The sequence below is a fragment of the Mustela nigripes genome, chromosome 9, assembly GCF_022355385.1.
Source record: "Mustela nigripes isolate SB6536 chromosome 9, MUSNIG.SB6536, whole genome shotgun sequence".
Taxonomy (NCBI): Eukaryota; Metazoa; Chordata; class Mammalia; order Carnivora; family Mustelidae; genus Mustela; species Mustela nigripes.
In genome coordinates this window covers 10,270,475-10,293,846 of record NC_081565.1, presented here as the reverse complement: position 1 = coordinate 10,293,846, position 23,372 = coordinate 10,270,475, and the positions used below count along the sequence as shown (strand labels likewise).

Here is a 23,372-nt window from a genome sequence, read left to right as displayed (position 1 = left end):
GAGCCCAGGGACCCCAGTGGCTATCACTCACTCACAGCCTCCAGGCCCTATGTAAGGAGACAAGAGGCCTGTCAGAACCACCGCCACAGGCACGATGAATGGCCCTGGGCTGCCGGTCAGACAATACCCAGGCTCTGGGGTAAAGAGATTAGGCTAAAACAGCACCCAAACAGCGTGGGTCCATGGAGGCCCCCACCCCTACTTTCTGCCCCCTGGTACTTAGCCATCTCCAGGAGTGACTCCCAGGAAATGTGACCCCACTGAAGGAAGAGGGTTGGCCCAGAGCCCCTAGGCAGGAACATTACTGAAGCTGGGAATGTCGTAACTCAGGCGACAGGGCAGAGAGATTGGGACTGGGAATGGGGAAGGCCTGGAGACTTAGAAGGTGTACAAACGAAGCTGGGAGAATTAGAATTACCCAGCCCACCCCACCCACAGAAAGAAAGTGGCAGACCTGGGCTTCGTCTTTTCCTTGCCGCCCCGAGCCCTGTGTTCTCTCTGGGCTCAGTTAGCACGTATGTAAAAATGGCCCCCCACACACACACCAAGAGTCCCTGTCTTGAATGACAAATGCGGGAGGGCCCAACCGGACCAGGCAGCAAGGGCTCCATTCTGGGTGGGATGCTGGTTGGCCACAAAGACAAGGGACAGCCAAGTCCTGCAGACATTCTGTAGGCCCAGGAACCAGGGAAATGCTCAGGACTCAGCCCCAACGGGGACCTCCCATCCCCCGATTTTATTCTGCAAATTCTCAAACCTGGATAAAGCTAGAAGAGCCCGCTGCACACCAATATATCATCCAGTTTGATTCCCTGCCCTTTTCTTTTAAAAATAAACCATCATATGGGGCCCCTGGGTGGCTAGGTTGGTTCAGTGTCTGCCTGCTTTAGGCTCAGGTCGAGATCCCAGAGTCCCGGGATCAAGTTCGGCAGGGAGCCTCCTTCTCCCTCTGCCTCTGCCCCCGGCCCTTGCTCTCTCATGCTCTTTCTCTCAAATAAACCTTTAAAAAACTAAATAAAAACCATCATAACATGGTAAATTCTGTTCTACATATTTTACTACAACAGAAGAAGTTGTGGGAGAAAAACCCATAAAGCACTGTTTGGCCAGCAGGCTATTACAGTTACAGGTAACTGTAAGCAAAGTTTTGACAAGAATGATAAATGTACTAAATGTCTGGTAGGAGCCACAGGCTTTGTCAAGGTCACTTAAATCACACAGCAGCCCCTCGACGTGTGTACTATTATCCACATGTCACAGATGGGGAAACCGAGGCTCAGAGAAATTGGGTAACGTGCCTGAGTCAATCAAGATGAACTTGGATCGGTCTAACCTCCCTCCCAAGCTGGAAGTCTCCCTACTGAGGCCAGGGGGTGCCTCTGGTCCCAGCTGGGGGCCACTCAGAGCACCACCTCTGCGTCCCCCCTCCCTCCCCTTAACCTACCTCGGCTCCTTCCCCCACCACCCACCTAGCCCAGGCTCTGCCCTCAGAGGCCAAAACCCTTTCATTTTAATTCCCCACCACCTCACACACGTGGATTCTCTCCGGCCCACCTCGCTCTCAGCTTCTTTTTTTTTTTTTTTGCCCCCCCCCCTTTTTTTCCCCCCGCTCTCACCTTTTGAATGGTCTGGATGAAGACCCAAAGAGCCAGGTTCAAGGCCGAGCTCTGCCACCCACCAGCTGTCTAACTTGGAGAGAGCCCTCAGTCTTTATCTGGAAAATGAGTATGACAGTCCCTCCTCAAAGTGGGGTTAAAGGTAAAAGAGAGGAGGTCCGCAGGGGGCCAGCTCAGGGCCCCGAACGTTCCCTCCTTTCCCACCGTCCAGCCGGAGATGCGGTTGGGAAAGTCCAAGGATCCTTCCACTTCCACAAGTTTATTTGGGATCCAAGCCTCACAGAGCGACCCCTTCTAACCGAGTGCCTTTTCCTGCGTGTTGTGGGGAGAAGCACAGCAGATCCCGTTCAGGAACCGAGGAACTCCCGGGCACACCCCTTCTCCCCGCCGCCGAGGCTCTCGGGCCAGCGGGAGACTGGACAGTCCCGCACGCAGAGGAGGGCGGGGAGTCCCTGACTCCAAGGGGCTGGGGCCGAGGGGCGGGGTCTCCTAGGACCGCCCCCCGCACCGCCCCGCGCCCGGCGGGCTCCCCTGCCGGGTGGAGAGCTAGCACAAAGGTGCAGCCACCAGACCTCGTCTGTCCCCAGAACACTTCGCAGCGGCTGAGCCCGGCGTAGGCGCCTGGCCAGACGGAGCAGGTGAGGAGCTCGGCTCTGAATAGGGGAGGGGTCAACGCGGGTGAAGGAGGGGGAGCCCTTGTCCTGGCTCATCAGCCTAGAAGCATTCCCCACTGGGCCCTCACGGAGGAGGGAAGGACATGCAGTGTCGCAGTGTCCGCCGGACTTCGCCTCTCCCTCTTGGGTGCCAAAGAGTGTACGGTGAGCGAGGAGGGTGGGGCAAGGAGTTTGGGGTCGGGGGCGCAAATACAGGCAAACGCGAACACGGGAATGAGGCGGTCCCCATTTATTGAGCCCATACTATGTGCCCAGCACATGCTAGGGACCAAGTCTGGGACTCCTACCATCGCCCACCCACTGAAGGCGGGGGTGGAGGCTGGGCACAGGTGCTGTTTAAAAAGGGGGAAAGTGGGGCGCCTCGTCGGCTCCTTTGGTACAGCATGGGTTTAAGCTCCATCTTGGGTGTGGAGCCCACTTAATTTTAATTAATTAACGAGTTAATTAATTAATTTTTTAAAAGGGGGGAAAGTGACAATAAATTGGTGCTTTTCAGAATCCAGGTGTGAACCCCCGTGTATTCCTGTGCAGGAATGGGTCTGGTTTCCACACTTAGGCACTTTATCTGGAAAGGGGGAAAGGGTATGAATTGTCACTGGGCATGGCTCCGGACATCCAGCTGGCATGAAGCCGACTGGTGGGACACAGTGGACCATTCTTTGTTCTCCAGTATTTTCTGGGACCCACTGGTGCTCGGCCACTGCTGGAGTAGAGACCCAGGAGGATTAAAGCCCCCCAGACTGCTAAGAGTGACCCCCAAGCCACCCACAATTAGGGTATCCTCAGCTCACAGCAGCGTGTGGCCATCAGTGCAGGTGGAGGCCATGACGGCAGGCTGATCTGTAGAAGGTGCCCCTGAGGGAGTGGAAGGCCAGTCCAGGCAAGAGGGACTGCGCACCCCAAAATCTGGAGAAGAGATGCTGCCTGGAAAAATGGGGGCAGCTTGGGGGACAGGGGAAAGGTGACTGCAGGGGAGCTAGGAGGCAGATGGATAGGGAGACTGGTGAGGCCAGCGAGCTCAGCAGAGGCCTCATGAAGCAGGGCCTTGAATGCCAAGCTGTGAGCCCAAAAGAACACAAGGAAGTCTAACAGGGATCCTGTGCTCGGTTTCCACCTCTCTCTGGCCAGTCAGCTGCTGCTGCCTTCCCTCCCCACACCCAGCCGTTCCCAGCTCACCAGGGCTACAGCGTTCCCAGCTGTGGTCCTAGAAAGGGCTCCTGGAGACCATCCTTTTGTGCAAGCAAATGTCAAGTAGATTCCCATCCTGGGCTCTCCGCCCAGTAAATTCTGGAAGCCAAACCTGGGGGGAAGATGACCCTGCAGGAGACAGAGCGGGTAGCAAATCAGGACGCTGAATGTTCATTTGCTTTTTTCCTTCTTCAGTCCACAGTGGCCACATCTGTGACCCTTGCTGTCCCTCCCCTGTCCCTGCTGGATTCCAAATGGCCTTCTGGTGCTACTGCCTAGTCTACCTCCTGGTACGTGAACGTGGGGGCTGGGGGTGAGGCGGCCAAGGGGACTCAAAGCTGCTGACTTCCAAGTGGGCACCTCTGAGGTCACTGTGAAGGTCACACGAGATAAGCCTTTGGCAATAATAAGAGTAAAAGCATCCACTGCTGCTGCACCTTTTACATTCAATCAACAGCTTGTTAATTCCTGGGGGGGGGGGGGGGGGGGGGGGGGGGGGGGGGGGGGGAGGGGGGGGGGGCTGGAGGACAAACTCAAAGCAGTGAAACTCCCTGCCCAAGATCCCCTCTGGGTGGGACTGGAACCCAGGTCTGACTCAGAGCTTGGAGCTTCCAACGCATCCTGCAGGAGCATAAAGTAAATAATCAGTAACTGACTGACCCAGCCCCAAACTGTCCGCTTCTTTCTCAGATAAGGAGTCTCTCTGGGACCCTCTCCAACTCACCAGCTGAATCAAGGGGCTCCTGGGTCACAGGTTGGTATGAGGGTCCCAGAGGGGTTCCTCCGTCCTCCAGCTCAGCCAGCCTGTGGTCCACCTGGTGCATTGGCGTCTAAGGCAAAGGAAGGGAGGAGATGCCGTTTAGTTCAGCCTCATCATCCCCGGACCCTGGACTGAAAGTTTCAACCGTGTCCATCTTATTCTTGGCTCTAAAGAGATGACAGAACAGGCTCAGCAAAGGGACTAGACCTGACAGGTCACAGAGCATTGAGCTGCGAATGACTCCCAGCTCAGTGCACATGGCCCACACCCTGCTCTCCCACACTCTCTCCTCTGACCCTGCAGCTCCAGTGGGTCCCGGGGAGGTTGTGGAGACTGCAGATGGGGTGTGCAAGTTTCCAGGGCAGCACCTGACCTGGTGGCAGGCTCAAGAGGCTTGTGAGCAGAGGTTTGGCCACCTGGCACTCGCGCCCCCTGCTGGGGCCCTGGCTCTACGGCTGCCCAACCCTATCTGGGTGGGCCAAAAAGAGGGCTCTCTTCGGAGAGCCCCGAAAAGGCGTGAGTGTGGGCCCAGGACCTGGGAGGAGGAGGCGGGGGTGCGGGGGTGCAGAGGCTTTGGAGACCTCCAAAGATGGGGCCCACAGTGATAGTCCTCTTGGGTTGAGCTCAGAAGAAGTCCCCGTTGCATCTCCATTTCCCTTGTCCTGGAGTAAAATAGAGGGTTGGCCGCATGGGTATGAGCACAGGAGCCCCCATTTCTTCCTTCCCGAGAGAGGGAGATGCCCCAAAGCCCACAGGGGGCCCTGCAGCTGCGCCAGTGGGTTGCCAGAGGCTGTGCGCCGCTGGGGACACTGAGGGGCCGGCCCGCGTGTCCCCGCAGGCGCGCTCACGTCGGCCGCGCTGGTGTTCGGGGAGCGGACCGCGGACAGGGCGGCGCGGCTGCGACGGCCCCTGCCCGCGCTGGGGGCGCTGACTGCGTGCGCGCACGTGCAGTGGGACGCCGCCTCGCCCGACCCCGCGGCGCTCTTCTCCCTCGCCGCGCCCGCGCTGCCCAACGCGCTGCAGCTGCGCGCCTTCGCCGAGCCCGGCGGCGCGGTGCACGCGGCGCTCGTGGTGCGCGGCCACCACGCGCCCTTCCTCGCCGCCTTCCGCGCCGACGGCCGCTGGCACCACGTGTGCGCCACGTGGGAGCAGCGCGGCGGGCGCTGGGCGCTGTTTGCCGACGGGCGGCGGCGCGCCGGGGCGCGGGGACTGGGCGCGGGCCACCCGGTGCCGGCGGGCGGCATCCTCGTGCTGGGCCAGGATCAGGATTCCCTGGGCGGCGGCTTCTCGGCGCGCGATGCCTTCAGCGGCAACCTCACCGACTTCCACCTGTGGGCTCGGGCGCTGAGTCCCGCGGAGCTGCGGCGGGCGCGAGCCTGCGCGCCGCCAGTCGGCGGCCTGCTCTTCCGCTGGGACTTGGGCGCTCTGGACGTCATGCCCTCGCTGCTGCCGCCCCTGCCGGTGCGCCTTCTCTGTCCCGGTACGGCCCGCCCCGCCTTTGGGCGGCTAGGCCCCGCCCACCACCTGCTGGGTCCCGCCCCCTGGTTGCTGGGCCCCGCCCCTGGCTTCCGCAGGCTCCCTTCTAAACTCGCGACCCAGCCCACGTCTCTCGAACCTGGCCACGCCCAGCTCTGGTCACGCCCTCCCCAAGCCGGTCAGGCAAATACCCAATCCGAGTAGCTTGACTAGGCTCACCCCTTAGCTGCCTTGCCCCACCTTGTGCTGGCTGCAGCACCCTTCACCCAGGTTCCCATATTGCCCCCCTAAGTCAGGGACTGGGCGTTTTGGCCCCCAAAGGTGTACAAGTGTCTTCAAAGCCCGAACAGGCCGGTGAGTCACAGGGGCTCCTGGGGAGCCACGATACGGTCCTGACCCCTGTCCCATCCCTGCCAGTGCCTTCAGAGGAGTGCCCTACATGGAACCCAGGATCCCGTACTGAGGGCTCTTCGCTCTGCCTTCAACCACGGCCCTTCCTCTGCTGCTACCGGACAGGTGATTCCTGGCAGTCCCCAGGGCTCTGCGGAAGGGGAGGCTGGGTATGGACAAGTGTAGGCCGAGGGGGAGTAAGCAGTTAGCACGAACTGGGAATTCAGAATCTTCTCGAAGCTTCAGGGCCTCCTTGGAGTCCAAACTACAGGACGAGGTCGGGGCCAGAAAGACCTGGAGGTGAATCCCAGCTGTGTGTCCCTGGGCAAGTGATTTTGCTATTGTATGACTCAGTTTCCCCATCTAGAACACTGTAAGGCTCCAGACACGTAGCAGTGAACATGCTCTTCCTCCTAGAGCAGCAAATGGTGGATGGGGCACCTCTGGGCTGTGTCGCTCGGGACCCAGCCTGGCCTCCCCTCCTTTGCAGAGACTTACCAGCGGCTGCAGGAAGCCCCGTCATGGCCTGGCCAGGATGTTATCAGCCGAGTCAATGCCTTGGCCAACAGCACTGTGGTGAGCCCCCCATCCAGGAAGCTGAAGAATTGGGCACACTCTGGGTCACCTTCCTGCATCTCAGCTTCCTCACCTACAAAGGGGACACCCACCTAACATGTCTTCAGCAATCAAGATTGTTCATATTCCCTATTTTGGAGCCTTTGAGAGCTGGGGGCTTGTGATATGTTTGACATGGGCCACCAAGAAGACCCTAGTGGGGCTCAAGTGTGGCTTGTCCTAGGAGATCCCTCTTAACAGCCAGACCTGCCACAAGGAGCTCCTCTGCCCACAGCTCCTCCCGGACCCTCTCTCTGAAGTCCATGGACACCTGTCGCCGGCTGAGGCCTGCATCTTCCTGGGTATCCTGGAGAGAGTCCTGGCAAAGGAGGCGGCCCCTCTAGGGCCCGCGGCACTGCTGGCCATCATCCACTTCCTGAAGAGGGTGACAGCCCTCGGGGTTGAGGAGCCAGACCCCTTGACAGGACCCTGGGAGCAGCTTGGCCAGGGCATCGTGTCTGTGGCCAGCTTGGTCCTGGAGGAGCAGCTGGCTGGCACGTGGCTCTCAGTCAGTGAGGTGAGGCAGGCAGGGCTTGGGGTGGGGGCGGTGGGGGAGGCCTGGGCTCCCATTCCGTCCTTGCCTCCAGCTTCTTTTGTAGCCATGGGCCAGTCAGCACCCGTTGCTGAGCTTTATCTCTCCGTCTATCAAAAGAAGCTCCTCTTTAAAAAAAAAAAAAAATGAGAGAGAGAGAGAGAGTTTTTTTTTTTTTGAGAGAGAGAGCGAGCCAGAGAGAGAGAAAGCACAAGCAGGGGGAGCAGCAGAGGGAGAGGGAGAAGCAGACTCCCCGCTGAGCAGAGATCCTGATGTAGGGCTCGATCCCAGGACCCTGGGATTGTGACCTGAGCTGAAGGCAGACGCTTAACCCACTTAGCCACCCAGGCACCCCAGAAGTTCCTCTTTTATCTGTTATGAAAGTTGGACTCCCACACACAACCACGCTTGAAGAATAGTTTCTACAGTCGAAAATAAGAGCCACTAATCCATAAGGACCTCCCCCATATCCAAGAGTCTGGCAGCCCCCCCTAAGAGGGAGGACGTCTCTGCTGAGTGTTCAGCCATCTTGTCTTCCAAAGCAGCCCAGACGCTCAGGAGAACAGGACAGCTGCTATCCAGATGGCAAGGGTGTCAGAAACATCCTCAGGCAGACGTGGCTGTAGGCTTGGGAGCAGTCGGCCCAGAGAAGGGAAAGACGAGGGAGGGGTCATAGACATCACCGGAAAGTCTCGAGGGCAGGAAGAGCACATGTGGTGCCTCTTGGCCTGAGAGGACAGAACCCGGCCCGAGGCTTGGGGACGGGCTGGAGATGACACAACAGGCGGCCCTAGTTCCAGGGAATGGCTCCCCTGGGGAAGTGAGCTTCGGAGGGTGCCCAGATGGTAAGCGAGCGGCCGGCAGGCACGGAGCCCTGGGAGGCCTTTGCCTGGGCCAGCGCCGATGACCGCTCAGGAGAGGCTCGGAGAGGCCAGAGGAGGCCCATGGGGCCGGGCCTCAGACACCAGCCTGAGGACCCAGGACTCGATCCTGGAGGCCCTGAGCAGCCACCAAGGGTCTGGAGCAGGGCGGCCACTTCACAGATCCCAGGGAACACGTTCACGACCGGTCAAGGCGGGTGGCAGCAGGATGCCGAGCGGGAGGGAGCTGAGGTGTGGCTCCTTCCAGGTGGTCGGCGGCCCCATGGCCTTGGTGGCAAGTGTCCAGCGCCTGGCACCCGTGCTGAGCACCGTGCTGACCTCCGAGCGGCCGGGACTGCGTATCCAGCGCCATGGAGCCGGTGAGCCTGCGAGCCACCCAGCTGGGCCCTCGGAGCTCAGACATCTCTTCTCAGCCTCCGTCACTTCTACTCCGTCTCCTGCGTTTGCCCGCGCCGTGCTCTCCCTCAGATGCCCTCTCTCCCTTGACCTCCTAGCAGACTCCTATCTATCCTTCAGAACCTTGCTGGAGCCTCAGCTCCTCCAGGAAGCCTCGTGTGGTGTTAGCTCTCCTGACAGTCATTTCCTCCTTCTGCCGACACCCCATACGCAAACACATCTTTTTGCCTTTGTGGTCGTCACCACAGACCTCCTTCCTCCTGAGGCCTCCTGAGTACCAGGACCGTCTCTGACTCATTTCTGCCTCTCAGGCCAGACCCCAGTACACTCTCAGTGTTTGTGGATTCACAGTTGGAATTTTGGCAAAAACCTGTGTCCTTTGGGAACCCTTTGGTTTCTGGGGTGCATGGATATTCGGATCCTGGTCCCCAGGGACACCTCTCAGTGATTCCCCTCTTCTGGACTTGAAGGAGAGGGGAAGCTGACCCTGCCGTGGGGGCTGGTTGGGCAGAAAGACCTCCCTCCGGAGGTCCAGCCACCGAGCCCCGTTTGATCCCAGGTCTGGAGGTGCGGAGCCTACACCTGGGGGAAGCCAGCAGAGAGGGCTGTGTGTTCACGATGCCCCGTGGACATCCAGAGGGGCCCGGCCACATCCGTATCCCCGTGGGAGAAGTGGAGCAGCTCCTCAGGAAAGGTGGGTACGGAGGGTGGGGTGGAGAGGGGGTTCCTCTTGGGGTGTGGGTCAGCTCGTGTTGCTAACTCGGCTACTTTGGATAAGTCACCTCACAGTTCAGAGCCCGTTTCCTTGCCTGGAAGACTGTCCTCTTTGTACTTGCCTTGCGGGTGATTATGAGGTTAAAAGCACTTGTGGGGGCGCCTGGGTGGCTCAGTGGGTTAAGCCGCTGCCTTCGGCTCAGGTCATGATCCCAGGGTCCTGGGATCGAGTCCCGCATCGGGCTCTCTGCTCGGCAGGGAGCCTGCTTCCCTCTCTCTCTCTCTGCCTGCCTCTCTGTCTACTTGTAATCTCTGTCTGTCAAATAAACAAATAAAATCTTTAAAAAAAAAAAAAAAAAAGCACTTGTGGCATCATAGATGTTCGCTGAGTCTCCTCCACTGAACCACACGTTGCCTCTTGGAAGCGGGTGGTGGAGGAGGCCCTCAGCTTGCTGCTGCTGCCCGGGGCGGGAGGATCAGGACATGCAGCATAGGGCCTTAGAGCTGCCGGGTTAAGCGCATGAGCCGTGGCTGGTTGGAATTCCGGTTCCACTACTTATTAGCTGTGTGATCTTTGGGAAGGCAGTTAATCTCTATGAGCCCCGGTTTCCCTGTCTGTAAGGTGAGCAGAGCATCTCCCTCGGGGCCAACCCGTGGCACTTGCTCACACAAGTGACACAGGGTGGGGTCTTGCGCCCCCTCCCACTCAGCCAGGCCTCTCCAGAGTCACCGTGATCCACAGCTGGTTCAGCTCCAGTATCTTCCAGCACACCCTAGGGGAGCCCGGCCTAGAGCCCCAGACCCCTGACAGCTCAGAAGAGGCGAGCAAGGCGCAGAGGTGAGTGGGGCCCAGCCAGTAGGCTGCTGAGGGTCTGGATCCCCTCCCCAGGGAGGGCCAGGCCTCCATCCCATGCCAGAGCCCTGATTCTGAGAGGCAAATCTGCCTTTAGCACCCAGAACCAAATTCTCCCCCATCCCCCCCACACACAACGCTGGGCGTGCCGCTGGAACCTGGCTCGACCGCTGTCTGGGGTCCAGGCTTCAGTGTCGAGACTCAGGGAGAAGACAGGACTTAATGAATTTCCTAGCAAGTCCCCAAGGCAAAACTGGAACTCGTATGCCCTAATTCCGAGCACAGGACATTTCCTGATGTTTCTTTGGACACAGAGGGTGTCATCTCTGCATCTCCAGGCCACCCACAACCTCTCCTGTGCAGCCAGCTGGTGTCCTTAAAAGCTCCCTTTCTCCCCACAGGTTTCTAAGCACCCGGCTGGGCTCGGCCGTCATCTCCTCTGAGGTATGGGATGAGACCGGGGAGGTCAGCACAGCCGTGACGTTTCACCTGCAGCACCAGGCCCAGGTACTGGGGGGGGGGGGTACTTCTGGGAACTGCTACCCCACTGCACTTATCCTGGTTTGGTGTCCCCCTTCCCCAACATGCATTCATTTGAACCAAGGTCTAAAAATGTACAAGAAAAATACTCATTCCCAAGGCACCCCATTGCCTTCCAGGGACCTGAAGGGAATTGGTTTATTACACACTCACTTTGGGCTGGGGGACTTAAATGAGCAACATCCATGTAATCCTCCAACTGCCCATTCGACATAGCAAAGAGTGAGCTTGGCGGAGGGGCTGTGATGGGCCCCAGCCTGTAAGCGGCAGAGCTGGGATTTCATTATCGGTGTGCATGACTTGAAACATTGGTGGTTCCTGTTGGAGCATCCAGGGACATGTGCAGAGACCTGCATGGCCATGTGCTCCTGAGACCTGGAAAGCCCAAGCGTCCACCAAGGGGTCTGGGCAAAAAGCCATACGCAGCTGCACCCTGGAATCGTCTATCCGCTAGGGTTATACAAGGAACAGGTCTCTTTCTATAAACTGATCTGGAAAGATCACCAAAAAACCTTGCTTCATTTCATCACGTGAAATACACACATTCCTTCCTGCTTTTGCAACGTTAGTTTCAGAGAAATCTAAAGTTGACTTTTACCCACGACCACTAATCCTAGACACGAACACACACATACACACCCCCCACAGTTTATCGTCTTCGGTATGTCATCCCAAGACTGTAAAAATCAATCTCCAGGGCGCCTGGGTGGCTCAGTGGGTTAAGCCGCTGCCTTCGGCTCAGGTCATGATCTCAGGGTCCTGGGATCGAGGCCCGAATCGGGCTCTCTGCTCAGCGGGGAGCCTGCTTCCCTCTCTCTCTCTCTCTGCCTGCCTCTGTCTGCTTGTGATCTCTCTCTGTCAAATAAATAAATAAAATCTTAAAAAAAAAAAAATCAATCTCCATACACTGCAGTGTCCATTTTAACTATACAACATGGTGGGTTTTCACCCGCATATACACTCAGGGACCACTGCCCCAAGCAAGGTAAAGACCCTTTCCACATTCCCAACAGGCTTCTTTGTGTCCCCCCGCCAGGCAGGTTTCCCTCCCTTTCACCCCAAGGAATCACCTGATCTGCTTCTTGTGACTGTAGATTCTGTCTTTTCCAGCGTTTCCCATAAATGGAACCAGAGTATATGCTGTGTCCCATCCCCCTGCACCCTCCTGGTCTCCGCTCTCCATACACATCCACACCCCTGCCCCAGGCCCCAAATACACTCACACGCCTGCTCTGTCCCTGCTTCCTGCCCTCAGGCCTTCCCGCTGAGACTGGTGCAGCCTGTCTGTGCTTTCTGGAACTTCAGTATCAGGTGAGTTTCAACTTTCCAGCTCTTTAATTAAGGAAATTTGGTGTTAGTTTTTTTTGGTTTTTTTGTTTGTTTGTTTTTGTTTTTTTTAAGCCATCCATTCTGCTTGAGGATGAGGTGTGTTTGGGGTCACCAGTCACCACCTGTCTTGCCTTGGGCCCCTCCCCAACTCCAGAACAAGCTGGAGCAAGAGAAGCTGTGACCCAGAAGACAGTGAGCTCCCCATCATGGGAGATACACGAGCTCACTCTGTGGGGTGCCTAGGGAGAGACCCATCCGTCAAATAGGTGTTAGACTTGATGATATGTCCCAGGCCAGGGCGCTTCAATGTTTGAAGGAGCGGAAGACGGTTCAGAGATGAGTCCCAGCTCCCAGCCCTGGATCCTTGGCTGAACGTCGGTCACTGTCACTTAGTAATTAATGCCATTAATCAGTTGTAATCACTGGTCTTGGCCCCATGGCCCCCTATCATCCCTAAGAGTGTTAAGTCCATTTTACAGATGGGAAACTGAGGCCCCAGGAAGGGCAGAGGCTTGCCCAAAGTCGCAAAGTTGGTTAGAGGCAGAGTGGCGATGGGTCCCAAGCTTTGGAGAGAGGCTGTCCCCTGCTTGCCACCTACCCCCACGTCCCTCCCATTTCAAGAGCCCTTCTGTTCCCTGCCCTTCCCCAGCCCGGACACAGGAGGCTCATGGGCCACCGCTGGCTGCTCTGTGGCCGCCCTGTACGAGGCCTCCACCGCCTGCTTCTGCAACCACAGCACCAACTTTGCGGTCCTGCTGCAGGTGTATGACGTTCAGGTGAGTCCCAGGGAGGTAGGGTTGGGACGGGGGGCGTCGGGGGAGGCGATGTCGGAACCAAGTCTTAAAGGGTGACCAAGAACTGAACAGAAAGGCATCCCCAGCAGAGGGCCAGTCTGAGCAAAGGCAAGGAGACTAGAAATGGCAGGCCGACTCCGACACATTTGAGAACTTCGACGTCTCTGGAGCTGCCTGTGCCGGGCCCAGGAGTGGACAAGATGGAGGGACGAGTGGCAGAAGTCAGAGCCCAGAATGCTCAGGCGCTCAGATGGCGATCCTATGGGTCCTATCTGTCGTGAATGTGTTCAGCAGGTGTTGGCTTTGCCCCAAGGGCGCCCTCTGGTGCCAGGAGTGACCTGGAGGGGCAGAGAGCCTCAAGGGGTCTGCGGGCAGGGGGCAGGCCCTGCATGGGGGGACAGCGGGCCAATGGAGGACACGGGACTAAAGGAGGAGGAGGTGGTCTGGGACAAAGGCCTGGGCAGCCGGAGGGGTGAGGGAGTCATCTCAGAGGTGGGTGGGGCAGGCCACGGGGCTGAGGGCTTCGGGGTGGGAGAGGTCTCAGCTGGCGACGAAGGGCCCACAGATGAAGCCGTGGCTGACATGAGGTCAGAAGTAACTGAGACCAAAGCAAGGGACGCCCTTGGAAAGACCCAGCATTTCCACCCAATCCCAAGAGCAGAGCCGGACCGGTGTGATCACTAGAGCTGACAAGGGACTCGGAGGGGTCACTTGCTAAGAGACTGAGTGACACAGGGCTCAGGAATGCCAGGGTTCCTCGGCGTGTTGGGGAGCACACTAGAGAAACATGCTACAGACACATTTGTCCTGTAAAAGCAGAGAGTGGCCATGTTTGCGTGTGAGCTCCATGCCCCCTCCCCCCAGTGGGGGGGTTGTGACATGCCATCATCTCCCTGTGGCTGCCTCCCAGCCAGGGCTCTCAGGACCTTTGACATCAGCAAAAGCAGGACCGGTCAGGGCCAGGTTAGGGAGAGCCAGCAGGAGAGGACAGGTGAATGCTCTTGTATTAAGTGCCTCCTGTGTGTCAGCCTGGATGCTCTTGTATTAAGTGCCGCCTGTATGTCAGCCTGGCCTTGCCGGGGGCTGCCATTGTCACCCCTGCGTCACCGCAGACAAGGAGGTCTGGGGAGCCTTGCTGGGCTGGGACGGGGCGAGACTCAGTGTGCTCAGGTCAGGGCCGTGATGGGGTTACTGTCCTCCGGGGTCTTCGGCTGGCCGGCAGAGGAGTGCCGAGGAGGAGTCACTGCTGAGGACACTCTCATTTGTGGGCTGCAGCGTGTCCTTCTGTGCCCTGGCCACCACGTTCTTGCTCTTCCTGGCAGCCGGGTGAGACGAGCTCCCGTTGTGTCCCTCCTTGTCCAAGAAGCCCCTGGTCGGGGGTCTCCCTTAGGGCTGTGGGCCCCCATGAAGCCACCCTCTCTGTCTTCATTAGCTCACCCACAGGGACCCAAGCAGGCAGGGCGGATAGTGGGTGGGGGCTGCTAGTGGTGACCTTGTTGACGGACCCCTGCCTGTCCAGGGTCCCCAAGTCAGAGCGAGCCACGGTCCACAAGAACCTTACCTTCTCCCTGGCCTCAGCGGAGGGCTTCCTCATGGCCAGCGAGTGGGCGAAGGCCAATAAGGTGGGCGCCCAGCAGGTGTGCTTGTGAGCTCAGGGGGGACCAGCCGTTTCTGGGTTGCCCCCCACTTCACTAGGCTCCATTTCCTGGGGGGAGCATGGCCCTGAGATGAACAAAACCCCGAATGCTGGAGGTGGGCGGGGGGCGCTGTCCAGAGACCTTCCCCATGGATACATCCTTGCGTTGGTGGTGCCAGACGCGGGCGTGGGATCCAGAGCTGGGCTGCGCCCACAGCTGGCCTTGGTGGGGCTCTGCCACCCTCCCACCCACAGGTGGCCTGTGTGGCCGTCACAGCTGTAATGCACCTCCTCTTTTTGGTGGCATTCTCCTGGATGTTGGTGGAGGGCCTCCTGCTCTGGAGCAAGGTGGTGGTCGTGAGCATGCGCCCGGGCCCCCGGATGGCGCTCTACTACACCACAGGCTGGGGTGATGCCCCCCTGCTCCCTGCTCCTGCTCTGTTCTCAAGTCTGCTTCATGTGTCCTCTCGCTGTCCGACACCCTCCGGTCACCGTCTCCACCTGGGATCCAAAGCCCCAACCAGAGCTCCCGGTGCCCACAGTGCACCTGCTGCCACGGACAGCCCTGGGTGGCCGGTCCGGGGCGGGGCGGGGCGGGGTGGGGAGGTCCTGGGGGGCGGAGCCAGATCCTGGGGGCCAGGCCAGGTCCTGGGGGCGGGGCCGGGTCTGGGAGAGTACAGGCTGCGAGGCATGGTCCGAGGGACACTCGTTCTTCTCCTAGGTGTGCCTGTGGCCATTGTGGCCGTCACCCTGGCCCTGTCTCCCCATGACTATGTGGCGGCCGGGCACTGCTGGCTCAACGTGCACACAGACATCATCTGGGCCTTTGTGGGGCCTGTGCTCTTCGTGCTGACTGTGAGCGGGGTGACCTGGGGGCCTAGAGGGGTGGGCAGGTCACGCTGGGGAAGGGGGAGGCCCTCTCACCCGCTGACGCCCGGTCTCCAGGCCAACACCTGCATCCTGGTCCGCGTAGTGGTGGTCACTGTGGCCAGCGCCCGCCGCCGTGCCCGCATGCTGAGCCCACGGCCCTGCCTGCAGGAGCAGGTCAGGATCCAGACATGGTGAGGCCCAGAAGTGGGGGAGCACGCAGGAGGCTCACTGGATGGAGGCCTGTGCGAGTCTGTGGTGGCAGGATGTGGTCCTAAGGCCATGTGTGCTCTCGGGGCCAAGACGGGACCTGAGCAGGTGTCGCATGCTCATGTGTGTGAACGAGGGTGAGCCCGTGACCTCGCAAGTCACCTGGGGGGGGCAGTAATCAGTCCTAAGTGCTGAGGGGTGGGAGGTGTTTGTAGACACAAGCCGCTGTCCTGGGGGCTCACTGTCTACTGATAGCACAGATGGCCTGGTAGGGACAAGGTAGGGGAGACCCCTCGATCAGGCAGTCCCCAGAAGTTTAGGTTCAGAGTGAGGATTTAGGTCCCTACCCTTGCAAGAACTCTCCTCACTCTCCAGGGCCATGTCCTGCCGAAAGGAGGCTGCCCCTGGCCTTCCTCTCCCCGCCCCGTCCTCTGCCAAGGACAGGACAGCCCCAGCCAATGGGTCCCTGAAAAGCCAGAGGGCCCCAGGGGTCCCTGAGAAGGGAAGATTTTGGACTCCATGCCACCTCGTTCCCCTCCCCAGTCCTTAGCCCTCCCTCTGGGCAGCTGCACCCTTCCTCTGAGCCAGGTTTGGGACTGGGACTCCCCAGTGCCAACCACTTCTGGGTCTGAGAAGGGACAGCCAAGTCCCGCTGAAGATCCCAGCTGCACCTAAGTCCTGAGCAGCGGTCCCCGGTCTGCACGGCCGACCCGCCTCTCCAGGCACCTCCCATGTGCCGCCCTACCCAGCAGCCTGCAGGGATTCCCAGGCCAGCCTGGCCTCCCTCAGCCCGGCCTGCTCTCCTGCAGGGCCATGGTGAAGCCAGTGCTGGTCCTGCTGCCCGTCCTGGGCCTGACCTGGCTGGTCGGCGTGCTGGTGCACCTCAGCCCGGCTTGGGCCTACGCCGCCGTGGGCCTCAATTCCTTCCAGGTACTTCTAGGCCCTGGACCTCCTGGGACCAGGGCTCTGACGCATAGTGGAGCTCAGAGGGAGGGCCTGGGTTGTCAGCAGATGGGAAAAGGAGTGTCCTGTCGGTCATGGGAGGCACCAACAGCGACTAGGGGACATTGTCAAGAGGCAAGAAGTTGAGGGCGAGATTGGGAACCAACCCTCGAATCAAAGAGACAGCACGTCAGAGAGGATTTTGTGCCCATTTTACAGTTGAAGGAGCTGAGGTCCAGACCCCCAGGCGGGCACTAGAGCCACTTCAGGCCTCAGCAGGAAGCCAATGATGGGGCGCAGGACCCCTGGGATCTCTGCCCTCAGGCTCGGGGTGGGGGGCGCCCGCTGTGGGGCACTGGTGAGGACAGCAGTGAGGAGAGGCTGTGTCAGGAGGACAACACTCAGCTCCCATGGGCCTGCGTCCAGAGTCTCTGAGAGGAGTCAGACTCGGTCCTTGTCCTCAGGGGGGTGGCGGTCCTATGGGGGGACCTAGACATAGACACAGAAGGCCCACCGCAGGGGCCTGAGTGCTGGGAGGGAGGTGGGTCCAGGCCGGGCCTCTCCACCCCTGCCCTTCCTGCTGTCCGCCCTTACGCCGCCCAGGTCCTGTCAGGGCTGAGAAAAGGAGTGGCTCGGGTATGGACAAAGAAAGCTCAGGAAATAAGGTACAAATTCTGTCCAAACCCCATGTGTCCCAGAGGTCCTCCTGGGGACCTTTCTGCCCCTCCTGGGATGAAGGGGCCTGAGGGTATTAACAGCCACTTAGATGCCCAGGTGCTCTGAGGCCCGGGACAGAGCCTCTGTCCTGTATTTGTGTCTGCGAACAGGGCTTACACATGAGAAGACAGACCCCGTGAAGTCATGGCCCAGGCCTCACGGGAGGAAGGAGCAGGGGAGGAAGGAGTGGGGTGGGAGGGGCGGCAGCCAGTGGGGCGGAGCTGGCATCAGGAAGGGTCCGATCCAGTCGTTCATCTATCCTCCTGATATGTGTCGAACGACTAGGAGGTGTCGGCTGTGGACACTGTTCCAGGCAGTAGGGACAGAGCAGGAACAGAGGCTACAAAATGCCGTGTTCTTGCGGAGCCGGCCACGGCCAAGGCCAGGCGTCAAGTGTTGGGTGGAGGCAGGGAGCGAGGAAGGGTGCCGTGGGTAATGACTACCAGCTCCTGGTCCACGTCGCCTTCTCGGCCTGGGCCGTGGGGACGCTCAGCCAGGCGTGGGAGTGGAGAGAGGAAAGAAGGGGCCGCTGCTGGGGGAGCATGGAGGCGCCATGCCCAGAGACGGGCCCAGAAAATGAAGAAAAACGGGGCTTCCAGATATTCCCAAAGAAGCACCGCTCCCAGACACCTGTGTGGGCCTGAGCAGTGGGGGACCGAGGGCAGCGCTACACCCCTTCCTGGACACAGACAAGCCCTTCCTCAAGCCCCACGCCTCCAGAGCATCCTGGCTTCAAACGTGGGCCCTGCCGGGTTAGCCTGTGACCCTGCCTGGGGTGCCCGCACCCCCTTCCGGGGGTGGCCAGGTAGCAGCAGCCCATTGCCAAGGCCACCACGGCAGTGGCCACCTCCCCGCCTTCCTCCTGCCAGTCAGCCACAGACCTTCCTTGCCAAGGTCTCCTGCTGAAAGAGGGAAAAGGCTGCCTTACGGGGTCAGCGGACGCATGACCCGGGCCCACCCTGCCATTCCCGCATAGTCTCCAGGAAGGTTCCCCAGTCAGGCTGAGTCCTCTGGGTCCCTCCCCACGCCTGGCCTTTCCTCTCCTCCTGCCGTCCTCCCTGTCTTCCTCACCCCGCCCACCTCCGGGTGTCCCTCTCACACTGTGGCCGGGCCATCAGCTGGGCAGGACCTGCCCTCAGGACTGCCCTCCTACCCTACAGCAGGCCCAGGGCAGAGGGACTGGGCTCAGCGGGGCCTCTTTCCCTCGGTAGGGCTGATGTGTCTTCTTGTGGCTCCCGGGCCAGGTTTCCGGGCACCCTTCAGGAGCACCATGGGCGGGAGAACTTTGTGGGCTCTGTGCTGGAGAGAGCTTGCTAGTGCCCAGGATCCAAGCACCGGGCCACACGCCCACGGCAGGGCATGGCGGAGGCTGAGAGGCTGAGGGGACATGGGGGCAGGCTGGGGACAGAGGAGCCACTCGTGGGGACACAGAAAGGGTGCTTCCTGGAGGGAGCGATTCTCGGCTGAGACTCAGTGAGACAGAAGAATGTTTTAGGTCAGGGCAATATGGGGGGAGCCAGCAGAGACATGAAGGGGGGGGACACGTGAGCTGGTGAGAAATGGGACAGGAGGGCACATGGGGGCCAGACCGTGCAGGGTCCCCAGAGCTATTGTAAGGAGCTCGGATGTCATCCCAGGGGTGCCAGGGAGCCTCGGAGAATGCTAGGCAGGGAGGTGCTGGCGGGGTTGGGTGGAGTTTGGAAAGCTGCCTTTCTTTGAAAGGCTGCAGAGGGAAGACAGGCTAGCTGGGGGTGCGGAGGGGCGGGAATCTGGGGGGCACCAGGGTCTGTCTTAGGGTGGAGGGTGGTATGAACCCAGTTAGGGGCTAAGAACCAGGGGGAGCAGCCAGGCTCTGAGGCTGAAGCTAGAAGCTGCAAAGAGGGCCCCTGGACCCCAACCTGTGTCCTCCAGTCTGAGCCTCAGGGCAGGGGCTATGGCCTGTCCTGGTAGAATCTGAAGAAGGCCTAGGCTCCAAATTCCACCTGCTGGGTCACACTTTGGCCTAGGACTCATTGTTCTGTCCCCTGTCCCAGGCCCTAGGGTCCTGCTCCATCCAACAGGAAGGATTAACCCACCCCCCACCCTCTCAGCATGGAGCGGTTATGAGGGCAGTCACCCTGTGTGTGACGGTACTTCGTGAGTGGCCAGGCCCTCTTGGGCCTCATGCGTGTGAGCAGGAAGAGCCAGCTACAGCCCAGACACTGCGCTGAGTCCTTCACACACAGCAGAAGCTGAGTCCTGGCTTCTGCTTCCCAGAAGAAGAGACAGAGGGTCAGAGACACACGCAGCTAGAGGCATGAATCAGCATGCATTCACACATCTGCTGTCCCAGGATTGGAGTTAGCCTTGATTTCAGGAACTCCTGCAGCCATGATGAGGCTGTGAGGAAGGGGCAGGTGGGAGTCGGGGGACAAAGAGGGACTGAGGGCAGAGAGGCTATCTGTGGCCAGAGGCTGAAGGTATGGGGTCAGGTAGGGGAGGGCCCCTTCTGGTTCTCTCTGCCATAGAATGTCACAGATGTCCCCTCCCAAGTGCAGGAGGGGGACAGAGTAGGATTTGTGTTCATCCGCCTGTGTCTCTCAGTGACTCTGGGTATCTCTCAGTGTGTCTCTGTTATGGCCCCGGGGCCAAGCGGTGGAGGGGGCTGGCTCCAAGGCAGTGACACCCATCCACATGCTGGGTCTGTCCGCAGGGGCCGTACATCTTCCTGGTCTATGCCGCCTACAACGGGGAGGTGAGTTGGGGATATGGGTGGTTGGGGGGGGTGGAATGGGCAGGGCTAACTTGCAGGACACCTGTGCCTGGGGGTCAGGGCGAGGGGCCTAGGCCTGACCCTGATGCCCAACCCCCAGGTCCGGAGCGCCCTGCAGAGGATGACGGAGAAAAAGGCAACAGAGGCATTCACGGTGGGTGCTGGCAGGTGGGGATCCTGGGGCGGGAGGTCCCACTCCCTGTCAATGCCACACCTCTACCTTTCAGGCCTGCTCCAGCCCCATGGGCCCAGCGTCCCCCCCGAGGTCCCTGGGTCCCTGGGAGGTGGCTCAGGACAGCCCTGCAGCCTTGGCTCCAGCCCGAAGTCACTTGGCTCTTAGAGGTAAGGCCACACCAGCCTCCAGTCTGTACTACCCAGAGCCTTGGTTTCCCTGGTGCACAGGTAAAGCTGGGAAGGCGCTGGCGATCCTATTAGCCCATCTGAAAGGCAAAGAGACTAAGGCCCAGGGAATTCAAGCATGGGGCCTGGGGGATGGCTTAGAAGTGGCTTATTTTTTTCCACCACCACCAGGGAACAGGGGCCCCAGCTGCCCTGCCCAGAGGCAGGGCTTGACCAGGGTCACGTTCCTTGGGTCTCTGTCCAAAGGGTGTTTGGGGGGTTCCAAAGCCAGGTGGGTAGATGAGGTTTGGGGCCCTGAGATAGAGCATGGGCTGAATGACTTCAAGGCTAGGCCGGGAGTTTCAGCCCCATCTCCTAGTTTACATGCTGTGTGCCCTTCTGTATGTTACCTTCCCTCTCTGGGTCTTAGTTTCTTCATTAATCTGTGGAGTAAACCTTTGAGTGGATCCTTAGGGTCTTTGATAATGAGGTCCTGTCCAGGGCAGGAGAGCAGAGAGTGAGCTTCCTGTCTCAGTCTCTGAAAAGGGTTTTTCTCCTGTAGGGACCCACAGCCCCAGAATCCCCACAACCTTCTCCTCCATTGCAGAACCTGAGAGGCCGGTGAGGCTGGGACAAGGGTGGCAGGGTGCTAGCGAGTATGTCCCACAGGGTAGAGGAAACCACAGGGACTAGGGGAAGGGGGGCTTCCTCCGGAGATCAGAGGAGCCTCATTCCTCAGTTGCCAGGTGGCAGGGCCCTGGGAGCCGCCAGGCAGAACCTGAATGCCAAGGCCACTGGGGGTGGGGGAGTCATTACAAGGTTTCCCAGGGCCCCCAGGGCAAGGGGGAGCAGGAGTGGGGGGCCCCTCCCCTGATGATCTCCTCTGTCCTCAGGCTGTGGAGCTGACAGCATTCAAGGTGTCAGGTACAACTCTCCCCCCCCAAGAGGCTCCCCTTTTCCCCCTCCCCTGCAGCCCCACTGCACCAGGATGGAAGCGATTGGAGAAGCAGCGTACCCGGCTTCCCACGGCTTGCGGGGCCCTTCCTCTTGCTCTGCTCCTTGCTGGTGCCCAAAGTCCCCCATTAGCACACTGGGGGCCTGTCAGGAAAGGGCAGTGCTCTTTGGGAGAGGTGCACTCAGGGGATAGGTTTGGGACCCCTTCCCAGAGCGGGTGCTGCAGGAGGGGCAGGGAGCCGGGAGCCTGCCTTCCTCTGCGCACCTGCTCTGTCTGCCCACCCCCCAGGCCCAGCGCTCTCAGAGCCCCTACCCTGATGCCTCCTGGGCGGAAAGGACTTTCCAAACCTGGTGAGAAGCGAGCACTTCCCTCTCAGGCTCCATTCCCCAACCACAGGGCTGATGGGGGCCTGCAGGCAGTGGGGTGAGGCTGGGGCTCCCCGAAGGGAACCCAGAGCCCTCTGGCCACTGTCAGCCTCTCTCAGACTGAGTCCCCCAGTCTTAGAGCACAGCTGGCTGTAGGAGGGCCTGCCAGGCACCGCCGCGCCTCAGGCCGAGGGGTCCTTCCCAGCATGGGCAAGAGGCCTGTTTGTCCGGCTCTAACTGGGGCTGGGCTCAGGACTAAAGCGCCGCGTTGGCTGACTCCTTTAAACCTGGGGACCTGGGGGAACTATCCTCCCATTGTGCAGATGGGGAAAGTGAGGCACCGGGGCAGTCACACCGGTGTAAGTGGAGGCACATTCGAAACCCTAGTCAGTGGGACCCCAGGCTCCCGACGGCTTCCTCCCCTGCCTGGTGTCCCCGGTTCCCTGGAGCCTCGACTCCTCTTTCCGCAACGTGGGCAGGAGGCGCCCCCTGCAGGCCGGCGCGCCGTGGGCCTTCCGCGGAGCCGACAGCGCCCCCGCTCCCGCGAGCCCCGGCGCCCCGCCCCCCACCCCGCCCCTCCCCCCACCCCCGCAGGCGAGGCGCGGGTGGGAACGAGAGCGGTAGCGGCGCCTCTGCGCTCAAGTGACAGCGCCTTTGTCTCTGCTGAATGGGTGCGTTGCTAAGGCCGCTCGTAGCAACGAGCCGCTTCCACCTCGGCCCGCGACGGCCCCACCCTCCGGACCCCCAACCTGCGTCGCCCTCCCTCCGGACGCCCTAGCCCCCCTCCCCCTCCGCACCCCGCGACCTTCTCAGGTGGCCCGAGACGAGGAGCGGGGGAGCGAAGGCTGCCAGCCCCGGTCCCTCACTTGGCAGCCACCGCCCTTCCTGAAAGCCTCTGGGCATCAGGTGTTCTTTGAGAGAATCTGAGGGTCCGAGAGAGGGAATGGGGGACACTGCCCAGGGTCCCCCGGGGCCAGAATCCCCCCGAGGGCTCCCCCCCCGCCCCCGTTTCCCGACCCCTCCAGACACCCCCACCATGATCCTCTGCCAGCTCAGCCCCGCCCCCTTCCTCCCAGGTTTCTAGAGAAGAGAGTGTGCAGACTTTACCCCCAGGCTCCTGGGGGGGACCTCTGAAAGGGCCCACTGGGAGCCCCTGCGGGACAGACAGCGGTCTCAGCCTCCCCCTGCTTCCAATAGGACCCCTGCCTAGTGCCGTGCCAACGCAGCTGCACCCCACAGCTCAGGCCCCCCCAACTTTGACCAAGATCGTCCCCGGCACACCCTTCCTGCCTGCCTTGAAGTTCTGACAGCCCCATGGAAGGTGTCGTAATAAACGATACTCCTGTGACCCTTGCCTCCCTGGGGGGTCACCCTGGCCTGGGGAGGGGGACAGGATGCTGACGGGAGGGTGGGACAAGGGAAGGGGCCGCTTTGTCTTCAGGACTCAAGACAGCCCCGGTTTCATCAACAGGGTAGGCGCCGCCAACACTTACACTTACCAGCACTGACTGTGGGCCCGGCTGGTACTGAGCCCCCTCCTGCCTTAGAGCTCTGGGTCCTCCCTCAGCCCCGTGACCACCGTCACTCCTTGGTGTACAGAGGAAGAAACAGAGGCTCAGAGAGGGTCTCCCCAGGAGGTAGCATGGGGGCCAGGGGTGGCAGTCGCCGTGAGAGGGAGTCCCCCAGGCAAGATTGTTCAGAGAAGGCACGGGGTAGGGGGGAAGGCTCCAGGTGTGACGGGCCATGCTTCGGGGAGACCGCAGCTCATACTCTGGCTACAGGTCCAGGTCCTGCCGCCACTAATTCCGTGGCCAGCGGCAAGATTCTGATT

At 60.3% G+C, this 23,372-nt stretch overlaps 1 protein-coding gene across 1 annotated transcript; it reads left to right on the top strand.

Moving 5' to 3' along the window:
• Nucleotides 1–2,174: 2,174 nt before the first annotated feature.
• On the top strand, nucleotides 2,175–22,468 carry ADGRD2 (adhesion G protein-coupled receptor D2). The gene is made up of 26 exons (XM_059412135.1): nucleotides 2,175–2,254; nucleotides 3,674–3,768; nucleotides 4,169–4,232; nucleotides 4,542–4,754; nucleotides 5,077–5,718; nucleotides 6,132–6,230; nucleotides 6,595–6,680; nucleotides 6,955–7,236; nucleotides 8,380–8,491; nucleotides 9,088–9,222; nucleotides 9,957–10,080; nucleotides 10,497–10,602; nucleotides 12,540–12,740; nucleotides 13,981–14,084; nucleotides 14,278–14,380; nucleotides 14,650–14,803; nucleotides 15,116–15,249; nucleotides 15,340–15,455; nucleotides 16,281–16,401; nucleotides 19,823–19,864; nucleotides 19,983–20,036; nucleotides 20,110–20,224; nucleotides 20,784–20,842; nucleotides 21,115–21,145; nucleotides 22,136–22,212; nucleotides 22,355–22,468. The coding sequence occupies exons 2-26, from the start codon at nucleotides 3,733–3,735 to the stop codon at nucleotides 22,466–22,468; spliced, it is 3,324 nt and encodes a 1,107-aa protein (XP_059268118.1). The 5' UTR covers nucleotides 2,175–2,254; nucleotides 3,674–3,732.
• Nucleotides 22,469–23,372: the final 904 nt, after the last annotated feature.